Below are 13,355 nucleotides of genomic sequence, written 5' to 3'. Positions count from 1 at the left end.
GTGTGTGTTTCGGGCCGACGGGGTGCAGGTTGCTTCTCGCTGGTTGCATGTTCCGATGGGATCCAAGGCAGCCAGGGGGATGCTGGAAGTGATAACTAGCTTTGTTATTGTTTGTAGTACTACTAATTGTAATACCAGCAATAATAATAATAATAATAAGATTGTTAATATTGTTATTATTGAGCTTATGGTTGTTGTTGATGTCTTTGCTATTATTATAATAGTATTTTTACTGGTATGTGTACCTCTCCCTCTCATCGTATATATATATATGCATGTATGTATTTCTGTAAATGTATACGAGTGCATCCCTACATGTTTAAATTTGGATATATATTGTACATTACGTAACAAAGACTTACAGATCTTATAGACCAGCATGCATCTCTCTCACACACACATTTCTATTTGTCCTTTTCTTTTAACGTCTGTTTTATGTTAGCATGTCTGTCCATTTTACTGCAACACATTTCACCATGAAGACATCACACAAATACTACAGTTATAACTGCACTACACACTGCAGCCATCACCGTCTGGTCTTTCTTTCAGTTTTGTCCTATCATGTTCCCCACCAGTAATTTTAGTCCTCTCTGTCAGAAGACGGCTTTCAAATTTAAAAATATTTCAGATCAGACTGTCAAACAGGACTGGTGAAGGACACACACACAGTCACACACATTCATGCACATTAAAAGAAAAAAAAAAAAAAACATGTGTGAGCTCATGTGACGCAGATAGCGTTTACAATACAGGTTTAAAAATAGATAAAAAATAGAAAAGGAAAAAAAAAAGAACTTTAAGATGAACAAAGACATGAACATTTTGTCACTTTGTTAAACTTGACTTATTGGAATTTAAGTTTTAAAAAATCTGTGAATTCCTAACTGCTTGGAACTGTTCAGGAATAAATGCAATAGTTATGAAGTCAGCTGTGAAAAGAGAGTGAATAACGGTAAGTTGGTAGGTCACCTTCAGTAAACAGAGGTCCATTTCTAGGCCATGTCCCACAAGAATCGTATCTGCGCTGATGAAACTCAACAATGTGTCTTGAACCTCTCTGAGGGAGCTGTGGGTTCCCTTTACATCCTTCTCACTGATGCCTGAAAACCTTAAGTGTAAAACAGGCAATCAATAGGCAAAAAAAAACAATGCTTGATTAGAAAATATTTGAACGTAAACATCCAAATGAATAAACATTTTACCTGGTATTATAGTCAATGACTTCCTTATTATGGAGTAAGATAACTTCCAAAAAGATGTGTCCATGTTATAACTATTCGTATTCGTAATGATAAACATTTGTATGTAAATAAAAAAGTTGTACCCAAAATTCTGCTGTCACACACATGAGTCTGATAAATTATTAGGGTTAGGATTGTTTTTATGCGAGTATGAATCTAAAAGCCGTGAGTGCAAAGTCTTGTGAATACAACTCTAATTTCTACGACTACGAGTCTTCACTGTGAACACGAATTCAGGTTTATGGGTACGAGTCGAAAAACTGTTGAAATGACGTCACAGGCAGGTCAAAGCATAGAGTGCTGAGCCGTACGTCAACTTCGCCGCCATATTGGATGTGGCAAGACTGCGCTGTAAACTAATACAAGTAAATGGACTTATTTTAATAAAGTGCCTTTCTACAAAGAAATTTACATTTTACGTCGCATTTATTCATTCACACACGCACTAATATACTTGAGAAACAGTTAGGCACCAAATATAATATATTTGATTTTCTCAGATGGCAAAAATAAGAACTTTATTGATCCCACATAGGAGTAATTCATGTTATATCAGCTATAGAGAACAAGGTAGTGCTGAAAAACAATATATATCCCTCCTCACAAAAATAAGAAAAATATGTCAACAAAACAAATTAAAAATTTTTCAAATAAAAAAAATAACATATTTGAACCATTTTTCAGACAATAAAATAACATTTGAACCATTTTTCAGACAATAAAATAATTGAAAAAATCTGAAAAATAGTTAAAATATGTTATTTAGTTACTTGAAAATTTAAAAATATGTTTTGTTGATAAGAAAATATGTTTCTCTATTTTTCCTCTTTGGAAGTTATCTTATTCATACATTATCAGCTCTGACGAAGGTGTCGTAAATGACTTGAAGATCTGAACTGACCACCGTCACTCTGGACAGCTCCAGACCTTTCACAGTGTAACACTATATAGACGACATTCAGATGACATGCACTATCGTCACTAATTACGTATTAAAGTTCAGACATCTCCACCTGCAGAACCACCGACTGTTTTATCATCAGGGAAATGTTCATAGTGCTTATTTAAGAGATGTTCTCTACCTAAAACAACTGACATCCAGGAGCTCCCATAACCCCCTGACAGCAGCTGTAGCGGGTCTCCACTCCGCCTGGTACTGCAAGTTCTAAAAACACTACCAAGTTGGATGGTTACAATCCTAAATACAAAAAAGGTTCATAATTGTAAAGACAAAAAATAAAATTAATGTTGCCCTGTTAGAAACCAGCACGTACCGTCTCAGATTACACAATAGTCTCCTAACCCATGCAGCTGAATTTATTTCATTTTTTTTGAACATCTTAATGCCATCTGTCCTTAATAGAAAATACTATGTCTGTTTTTAACTTTGGTTAAAACATTTGCTTGCACCAGTAATAAATGTGATTGTTCTATTTTCACTGTCTGTTACTTTGACCACCATAACCTTTTACCTCCAACAGCGTTACCCGGGTAACCCGTTATCTTGTGTCATGCAGTACAAAGAGGAGCGAGTCAGAGTTCAGCTTCATAAAGTTGATGAATATCTTTGCAGGTGCAGCTGTTGGAAGACGACAGTGACTTTTACCGTCGGTACAAGTCATCATGGAGCTGCGTCGCTCTACTTGTGTTCTGCTGGTTCTCTGTTTGACGAGTGCAAATGCCGGGAACATATTGGTGTGGTACACGGAGGCCAGCCACTGGATTAACATGAAGCCGGTGCTGGAGACTCTGATCGACAGGGGACACCAGGTGACCGTCTTGGTTCCGAGTGTATCCATGTTCATGAACAGCAGCGAACCAGCTCGCTTTCGCTACGAACCTTTCAACGTCTCCGTCTCCCATAAGGATTTTGAGGACTTTCTTGAAGAGTTTTTTCATTTCTCCATGTATGAAATTGATTACTTAAACTACTTTCAGCTTTACATGAGATACATGGATATTATGAAAACTGATCTGCATTATTCGTTGAAGTATTTGGATGGTGTGATTAAATCAAAAACCATAATGAAGAAGCTGAAGGCAGGAAACTATGACCTTCTCCTGGCTGACCCGATATACCCCGGCAGTGACTTGGTTGCAGATACTCTGGGGATCCTGCTCGTCTTTTCCTTGCGTTTTTCCATGGTTCATAACTGGGAGAGACTGTGTGGTCAGATTCCCGCTCCACCTTCCTATGTCCCCGGTGCCATGAGCAAACTGACAGACAAGATGGACTTCTCCGAGAGATTGTGGAACTTTATCTTCTATGCTCTGCAGGACATAGTAATAGACTTCGTTGTGTGGAATGAGGTGGATAGATATTATTCTGAAGTCAAAGGTGAGAAACTCAACAACAATCACTTAGACTTGATGTTTTTAAAAGTGTATTTACTGAGAATGATTTCATTTTGGTTTTGGTTAATTGAAGTACCTTGATATATTTTTACATCAAGTGAACTTTTATCTGATACATTTTGTTATAGGAGCCCCCACCAGCGCCTGTGAGTTGATGGGTAAAGCAGAAATCTGGTTAATACGAACATACTGGGATTTTGAATTCCCTCGTCCACTGCTTCCCAACTTCAAATATGTTGGAGGAATCCACTGCAGGCCTGCTAAACCTTTACCAAAGGTGGGTCTGTCTCCACATCAGGCTTAAAGTATTGACACAATTTCTTGTAAAAAAACAGGAAGATCCTTCAGAGTATCATGGCAAGGACAAGTGTCCAGATGAGAGACACTCGTCCTTGTGCTGGCAAAAGAGGTGCCACAGGGATCGGTGCTTGGCTATGCCGATGACACCCAGCTCTTCCTTTCAGTCCCACCTGGTGACATTGCCGTCTCAATGCAAATATCAGCCTCTGATATCTCTGCATGGATGAAGGACCGTCACCTTCAGCTAAATCTGTCCAAGACTCTAGCCAGTCACTCCTTACCTCCTCAGATAAGCGTGCAGCTGGATTCCAGTCTTCTGCTAGGAATCTCTGTGTCATGTTAGACATCTAGCTGACATTTAAGGATCAGTTAAACCTCTGCAGATGATCCAGAATGCAGCAGCACGTCTGGTCTTCAATCAACCCAAGAGAGTTCATGTCACTCCGCTGCAAATCTCTCTGCACTGGCTTCCAGTTGCAGCGCACATTCAAAGCTCTGCTTCTGGCTACCAAACAATAACCCAAACGGCTCCTGCCTACCTTCACTCCTTCATCCAGAGCTACACTCCCTCTTTACAGCTCCGCTCAGCCAGCAAAAGACGCCTGGTTTTTCCACCACAACGTGGTGTGAAATCAGTATCTAGACTCTTCTCCTCCATTGATCCCCGATGGTGGAACGACCTACCAAACTGTCCTATCTGCAGGGTCCGTACCTCCCTTTAAGAGCAAGCTAAAGACTCAGCTCTTTAAGGAGCACTGCTGCATCTAGTAAACTTCTCAGCTCATCAGATTGAGTTATAATTGTCCAGCTCTTTTAGTGGAGCGGCTAAGAGTGGATTTTAAGCAGAATCGTGCATTTGGTGATACAAGCATTAAAATTGGCATGAGCAGTCTCCATGGGTCACTTGACAAGAAAATTGTCTGAGCCACTTGAAATTTCAAGTTGGCGGCCATTTTTCAAGATGGCCGCCACCTTGGTCGATCAATTAAGTGATGTAATTGTTTGGTTGGTGATATAGGCATGAAAATTGGCATGAGCAGTCTCCTTGGGTCACTTGACAAGAAAATTGTCCCAGCCACCGGAAATTTCAAGTTGGCCGCCATTTATCAAGATGGCCGCCACTTTGGTTTTCTTGATAAGTGACTCATGGACAATTTTCTTTTCTTATAACCAAATGCACAATTATGTGACTTATCTGCTCCACTATTTGCAAGACTCAGCACTGAGAAAGCTGCATGCACTTATGACAAGATGATCGTATGATGGCGTCTTTTAAAACGTAGTTTTCTTATATAAAAGGGAGTGTTGTGTTGAATGTGAAGGGTACACTTAAAGAATAAAAAGCTAGCATGGCAGCACCTGTGTCAGACTGGATTCACAGCAGTCTGACCAGCACTGATCCAGCTGGACCTCCTATGTGATTTCTTGCTTGTGTTGGTCTCTCAGATGTATGTTGCTTTGGATAAAACCGTCTGCTAAAATGACAATAGTAGTAGTAAAATGCTGAGCTATAAGGAAAAACTGAAACAGTTGGTGTGGTGACTGTGGGGTAATATTACTGTTCTTGCAGGATATGGAAAAATTTGTGCAGAGTTCTGGAGAGGCTGGAATTGTGATCTTCACTTTGGGATCCATGATCAAGAACATCACCACAGAGAAGGCAAACATGATTGCCTCAGCCCTCGCTCAGATTCCACAGAAGGTCAGAACAATCTCCAGGTTCCAGATTAAATCAGCTTCAATTAATCCTGAAAGCAACTTTTACAGCTGCACTTGGAGTTTCCTTAATATGTTGCAGAACTAGAACTAGTTCACTGCTTTTATATGTTGGAATCCACATCACAGCCTGTATGTCAGAGAAAACCTCCAGATTTGTTTTGATTTCCAAAGAGCAACATATCATTTATCATTCTATAATTATTATCCTTTTACGTATTTCTAATTTTGGGACAGGTTTGTAAAATGAGTGGGTCTAGATTAGGACTGTGATCTGGTCCCTCACTTTTCCAGGCTGCACCAAACCAACCGAACCCTTGGTCAAGACACTAAACCCTGAATATGACAGTGTTTAAAGATAAATTGACTGCATTTATAAAGTTCTAAAGTCTCGATGGCCACTTGAAGTGCTTTAGACTGCATGTCTCATTCACTCTGGACATTTGCATATGGAGTGCTGAAACCGCAAATAGAATCACCAACCTGAACCCCAGCCAGCCTAAACAGAAATTTTCTGTGACTGGGTAAAATCCTGTCTGTTACAAAGAGCACGTTCAGAGGTCCATGAAACGAGACTTTGCTACATAAAGTAATTACATTTTTAAGGACTTATTAGGTGTTTTTTTCAGAATCTGTCAATTGCTAAGTACGACCCAGACTTTTTTGTGCGGAGACTGAAAATTCATGGAATTTGTTTACAATAATTGTAATAATAAAAGGTTTTGAAATTAATGATATTCAAAGTAGTGCAATTACATTTTTAAAATATAATGACAAAACTATTGCTTGTGTTTCAGGTATTGTGGAAATACAGTGGCAAAAAACCAGAAACTACTGGTCCGAACACCAGAATTTACAACTGGATCCCTCAGAATGACCTGCTCGGTGAGTAAAGTTGAGATTTCATATTTTAGGATATATTCAAAACAGAATGACTGCATTGTACTAACAGAAAATTACAATACGTATTCAGATGCTTTAACTACTGTCAGTTGGACTTTAACCCAGTTAATCTAATCACATCAATACATTTACTCAGGCTAATCTACTTTGTTTATTGCAGTTCCTTTACAAAACAAGTTAATGATTATCCTAAAATGACAACTACACCATCCATAAAATGACACACACACACACACACACACACACACACACACACACACACACACCTAAAATGCTAAGATTTATAAGCAGGTTTTCTTTTTTTTACCCACTCAGTTTTTGAAATAAATGCAAGTCACTGAACCACTTTCATGATAGTGATGAAGGTATTTTTCCAACCATATACTGTTTACATGGTCAGCATACGAGATGTTTTGGTCACATGAATTAAGGTGTGAAAGACTGTTAAATTGTGAGGAAAGGAGAGTCAAGACTGCAGTTTAACTGCTGGGTAGGTGAAACCAGTTTAACGCTGATTATTCCTGTTAAACATAAGGCGTTTTCCAATTAGATCCCGCTATTAATTGGTGTGCCACAAAGGGGGTGCTGGTTCAGTTATTAAAAGGTTATTAATAATTGTCTTACGATAATTATTAATAATTAATAAAGAAGATTACTTATCAAAATGAAATCAAAACAGGGCACCACCTTACTTATCAGGAAAATAATAACTGAACAGCAAAATCAGTCTCAAGGTAACTGTTATTCCCTACGTGCCAGCCTGTTGCCAGGGGGGGCGTTACAGAATAACAGTGAAGGAAGGAGTCTGAGCACAGACCTTTGCAGCCAGCAGCTGTGACAAATATGTATAAAATAAACACAAACAACTTCTCTTATTCAAATGAATCAGAATTTATTTACACAAGTGTTAAAATATAGTGAAACAACATGGGACAAATTCTGATGGCTAAACTACACAGAAACAACAACTACCTAAACATTAACACAAACTTCAGATTATATACGTGTGAGTGTGTGTGTGTTCAGACACGTGGTGAGGCAAAGGAAATGATGGCTGACAAAGCAACCTGATCTCACAAAAATCTGTGAAATGCCCACGACCTCTCACCACTATTTTCCGTGGCACCAACACGGAAATGGTATAATTCCGTGTGAGCACCACGGATATTGTACCTATGCGAAGTCAATGGGCTCCGTTGTCGTGATATATACACGGATTATTACAGTATTATTATGTATATATTGTTCTTTATTATAGTGGCTAAGTTATGAGTTTTTGACGCACAAGTTACTGTTTGTTACTGTCAGTTTGTAAAAGCATGTTTTTAACGCTGTTTTAACAGTGTTTTAATGGTGTTTTTATGATTTTTAACAGTATTTTGACAGCGAGTATTTAACCATGTTTTCTAGTATTTAACGTAAATTCGAGTATTTAACCATGTTGTTTGCTGTCGCCATGACGACGGAGGTGGCGTAAGTGATGTGAAATTATTATTTTTAGCAAAAACCACAAGCGTTTCCTACTTCTAACCAATCATAAGTGATGCATTAACCTAACCAGACCTTAACCAGATCGTTGTCCAGCCACAAAATATTCTTTTTAATTGCTTTTGAACCAGGAAGTGGAGACAGGCGATATTTAAATTCATTGTTTTAACCATTCTGCCATTTCGTCAACCACAGGGAATTCCATAAAAACACCATTAAAACACTGTTAAAACAGCATTAAAAACATGTTTTTACAAACTGACAGTAACAAACAGTAACTTGTGCGTCAAAAACTCATAACTTAGCCACTATAATAAAGAATATACATAATAATAATGTAATAATCCGTGTATATATCACGACAACGGAGCCCATTGACTTTGCATAGGTACAATATCCGTGGTGCTCACACGGAATTATACCATTTCCGTGTTGGTGCCACGGAAAATAGTGGTGAGAGGTCGTGGGCATTTCACGGATTTTTGTGAGATCAGGTTGTGACAAAGTCACGTGGTGACTGAGTCTCGTGTGATTCAAAATGGCGGACGAGAGTTCGTCTCATCCAGTGAAAAACAAACTCAGAGGCTTTATGGCCAAGATAAGTGTGCGTGTGTGTGTGGGGGGGTTAGTAGGAGAGGATGAGAGGCATAAAGAATAAAGTAAAACCCAAGACACTAGAATAACTTCTCACTACCAGAAAACCAAGTTCTTCTGATGTTTCCCACACAGAGACGCACCAATGTGAAACTAACTTCACATCTGCGCTCTGGTCATTCAACCGGGAAATGAGGAAGGGCTTTGTTTTCTGTTGTGGAAGAGCATGTCACCAAGATCCAGCAACGTGGATGTAGCAGTAGACAAACAATAAAATAAACACACTTTAACTAATAAACACAGTTGTGACGGGATCAGCAGTCGGCTCATAACGTAAAACTAAGCTAGTTAAATGTGTTAACTATGTTTCTCTGCCCAGACACAAAACAGAGTCTTACGTGGATCTTTGTTGTTGAAGAAAAAGGTGGTTTGGTCTGGCCGGTCAGCGTTCCTTGGTGAACAGCTGGGTGGTTACGCTCTATCCTGCTCTCATCTCAGTGTGGATGAGAGGTGCATTATGGGTACAGCAGCTGGGCCTCCTTCAGCTCCAGGTCGGTCCAAAGGCGTTCACGTCAGGGCATGCAAGGGTCCCTTGTTCGGCTCATCTGGGGCTCAGAACATTTGCAGGTCACTCGTTGCAGCTCTGCAGACTATGGTTGCCATTTCACGATAATGGAGAAGGCCGGCCCATAGCTAGTAGCTTTTCATGCTAAAATAGGAGCTGTGGCCTTTTCATAGCTCACAGAGAACTCCATGGGACCGTGGACAGGTCAGAGGTAGAAGGGATCATAGGAGGAAGAGAGCAAGAAAGGGGGCGTGGGGGCTATTCCTTATCACCGAAGGGCCGTAAATGCAAAGCCTGCTGGGGCTTTGAGTCATTAAGGAGGTTCCTTTGTTTCGAACCATGCAGTCAGCCGTAAGAAATCGAGGCTGGCCTCAGAATTGAAATCAAGTCTTTTCATGTTCAACACAGGACTGTGGCCCAACATATTGCTGGATGATGAATGCGTGTTTAACGTGCATAGGGTAATATAAATACAAGGCGTGTCATTTACCACATCATGCCTGAAGGAGAGTTGAGGGGAGGGAAGGCTAGTCCGGGGGCGTTATCCATGTAACATAATGTAAGGTATGTTGGCGTGTAGAAATGAAGCATTATCCCCACCTTAGCAGGATAATATGCGCCATCATCTGGGTGTTGCTCCTCGTCATTTTTGTGGTCATTGTTCAAACAATGGCCTATCCTTTGTGGTTCCGGACATATGCCCGTTTATGGCATCCTCGGCTCCAAGGCAGAGTAGCTCACAGATCTCATCTCACAAGTTACTCATCTTGTAAATATGTATCCTACCTGTGACCTACCATCAGCCATTTCCTTATTTTATAATAAATAAATACTTCAAGTCAGTCAGAACTCAAGGGCCTGTTAGATACTTGGTAGCACAAGCTTAAAAATGTGTATTTTCATTTGATAACTTTGGTTGATTTCAGGTCATCCTAAAACAAGAGCTTTCATCACTCACGGTGGCACAAATGGGATTTATGAAGCCATCTACCACGGTGTTCCCATGGTGGGGATCCCCATGTTTGCTGACCAGCCAGACAACATGGTCCATGTGAAAGCTAAAGGAGCTGCAGTTGCTATGGAGCTGAACTTCATGACTGTTGAGAGCCTTAGAGATGCCATCATCACAGTCGTCAACGACAAATCGTAAGTTATTTTTTTTTATCTTTGGCTCCCTCTTGTTTTAGAGGTTAAAGCAGCACTATGTAACTTTTCCACCTTAATATCATATTTCCAGAGTCATTGTGATGGTACATCAACTTCCAACAGGTTTAATGACACCTCTGTCATGGTCTTAGGGGATCTGTATCGCCTTCACTGGCACTATGTAACTTTGAGGAGCATGGTAGGAACCCTGCCACACTAAAAAACTACACATTTTTACGGCTTTGACTGCTTTACGGCATACGTCACTTCCCCCTCCTTCCCGATTCGCAGTGGAGACGAAAAAGGGTGGGGCGTGGAGCGCAGAGCTCAGGAGAAGCTGGTAACCCGTTGCTGCGTTGTGGCTGCAGCAGCTCCAGAAGTGGGGAAAAGATCGCTAATGGTTTAACTTTTCACCGCTTTCCTGCTTGGAGCAGAACCACGGAGGCCGGCCAAGTATCTGAGATAACAGAGTAAAGGAGTCGTCGGCTCGGTTGGATCGCGGCTGTAACGACCAAACATAACCTTCCACAGTTTACTACAAACAAACACTCACACAGACCGGGCGCTCATTCACACAGGTTTTTATTCCCACTTCTCCAGCTAAACGCAGTTGCTGGCCAGCTCTCTGCGGTGCGATTAACCCCAATCTTCAGATGAAACTAGTTTGTTGAGGAAAAAATAGTAACTCTATTTGTAGCTGCAGAGGAAAAAAATAATCTCACGAGGAAAACAAAAATATTGCTCACGCCTCGGAGTCTCTTCAGCATAATATAGCAGTCAAAAAAGAAAAAAGTAAGAGTAATACAAAACATGTACTGTATGTTGTACTATTATACAAATTTATTGAAACACATGGCGAGTCAAACATCCTTTTCAGCAGTTTAACATCTTTTTTTTGCATTCCGTCTGTTCACTTGGTGAAACAGAAAAGCGTCCCGTCTTCTCTCAAAACAAATGCACGCGACAGGGACAGGATCTTTCCGGCCGTACACGCTGGTGCTCATGGGAAATGTAGTGTTCTTTCTGGAAAAGCACTACCGCTTTTGTCCAAAAGAGCCGCCAAACTCAACAAAAGCTGAAAGTTACATTGTGCTGCTTTAAAGCACGTAGCGTGTACTGCCGGAAAGATCCTTTCCCCGTCGCGTGCATTTGTTTTGATAGTAAATGAAGACGGGACGGACTTTCAAAACTACTTTTCTGTTTCACCAAGTGAACAGACGGAACGCAAAAAAAAAGATGTTAAACTGCTGGAAAGGAACTGGAATTTACCGGGATACCTTAAACAAGGAAGCCAGGGAGCGGTATATGGAGAAAATAATGATTATTATCGGTTTAGATCCATATGAAATCCCTACTAAAGAATGGAGCTCCTCGTCGGAGCTCCACTCTTTAGAAAGGATTTACTGCCGCAGTTCTGCACAACCCACGTCTCCGGCTACCTTGTTTAGGCGTGTTTGGCAGCTGCTTTGGTAAATGTTTGACTCGCCATGTGTTTCAATAAATTTGTATAATAGTACAACATACAGTACATGTTTTGTATTACTCTTACTTCTCTTTTCTTTTTTTTTTTTGACTGCTATATTATGTTGAAGAGGCTCCGAGGCGTGAGCAATATTTTTGTTTTCCTCGTGCGATTATTTTTTTCCTCTGCAGCTCAAATAGAGTTAATATTTTTTCAAACTAGTTTTATCTGAAGATTAGGGGTTAATTGCTCCGCAGAGAGCTGGCCAGCAACTGCGTTTAGCTGGAGAAGTGGGGAATAAAACCTGTGTTTTGATCCGACCCGGTCTGTGTGAGTGTTTGTTTGTGATCATGTGTGGAAGGTTATGTTTGGTCGTTACAGCCGCGATCCAACCGAGCCGATGACTCTTTCACTCTTTTACTCTGTTATCTCAGATACTTGGTCTCCGTGGTTCTGCCTCCGGGCAGGAAAGCGGTGAAAAGTTAAACCATTATTGATCTTTCCCCCCCCCCATCTGTTGTGTGGAGCTGCTGCAGCCACAACACAGCAACGGGTTACCAGCTTCTGCGGAGCTCTGAGCTCCACGCCCCGCCCATTTACGTCTCGACTGCAATCGGGAAGGAGGGGGAAGTGACGTATGCCGTAAAGCAGTCAAAGCCATAAAAAAATTGTAGTTTTTCAGTGATGCAGGGTTCCTACCATGCTCCTCAAAGTTACATAGTGCCAGTGAAGGCGATACAGACCCCTCAGATCATGACAGAGGTTCATTAAACCTGTTGTAAGTTGATGTACCATCACAATGACTCTGGAAATATGATATTAAGGTGGAAAAGTTACATAGTGCTGCTTTAAAGGGAATTGAAAGTCTTATCTCTTTCTTGAAGAGTTTTTTTTTTTTATCTGTTAATGAGTTACATGGAAAATGCATATTATATATTATCACATTTATTAATTCTTAATGAAGCTTAAAGCCCAACTGTGCACACGGTAACCCACGTTTTCACTTGCACGTCAACAGCTATAAAGAAAATGCTCTGCGACTGTCCAGAATCCACCACGACAGGCCCCTGAGTCCTCTGGATGAGGCCGTGTTCTGGATCGAGTTCACCATGAGAAACAAAGGGGCCAAACACTTGCGTGTCCAGGCCCACGAGCTCACCTGGTACCAGTATCACAGCCTGGATGTCTTGATGTTTCTGCTCTCAGTGGTTCTGATCTTCTCATTCATCCTCGTCAAGACCTGCAGTCTCTGTTTCAGGAAGTGCTGTGGCAGAAAAAGCACAAAGAGAAAGGCTGAATAGCAGATTAAACTGAGATGTTGAGAGTTTGTGAGCAGAATACACACGTGAAGTAAAGTAACTTACATTTAGGAACACTGACAGCGTGATGGGTAACTTCATATATGAACCTTCAGTCCTCCTGTGAGCAGTGCGCTTCAAGGCCCTGCTTGTGACCTATTGTTACATCTCTTGCCCAATTCCCTCCACCCCCCTTTCATGTCTCCACTCTGTCAATAAAGAACACAATAGCCATAAAAACAAAATACCTTGAATTTATATTTGTGGACATTGTTTTTTTTCCC

General features: G+C 40.7%; 1 protein-coding gene across 1 annotated transcript; it reads left to right on the top strand.

The window, feature by feature from the left end:
• Positions 1 to 2,780: 2,780 nt before the first annotated feature.
• LOC133450744 (UDP-glucuronosyltransferase 2A2-like) lies at positions 2,781 to 13,329 on the top strand. The gene is made up of 6 exons (XM_061729592.1): positions 2,781 to 3,582; positions 3,728 to 3,876; positions 5,470 to 5,601; positions 6,413 to 6,500; positions 10,092 to 10,311; positions 12,792 to 13,329. The coding sequence occupies exons 1-6, from the start codon at positions 2,868 to 2,870 to the stop codon at positions 13,072 to 13,074; spliced, it is 1,587 nt and encodes a 528-aa protein (XP_061585576.1). The 5' UTR covers positions 2,781 to 2,867; the 3' UTR covers positions 13,075 to 13,329.
• The last annotated feature ends 26 nt before the right edge of the window (positions 13,330 to 13,355 follow it).

Source organism: Cololabis saira, chromosome 9 (assembly GCF_033807715.1).
Source record: "Cololabis saira isolate AMF1-May2022 chromosome 9, fColSai1.1, whole genome shotgun sequence".
Classification (NCBI taxonomy): domain Eukaryota; kingdom Metazoa; phylum Chordata; class Actinopteri; order Beloniformes; family Belonidae; genus Cololabis; species Cololabis saira.
Note: the sequence above shows the minus strand (reverse complement) of the source record. Positions and strands in the feature narration are given on the sequence as shown.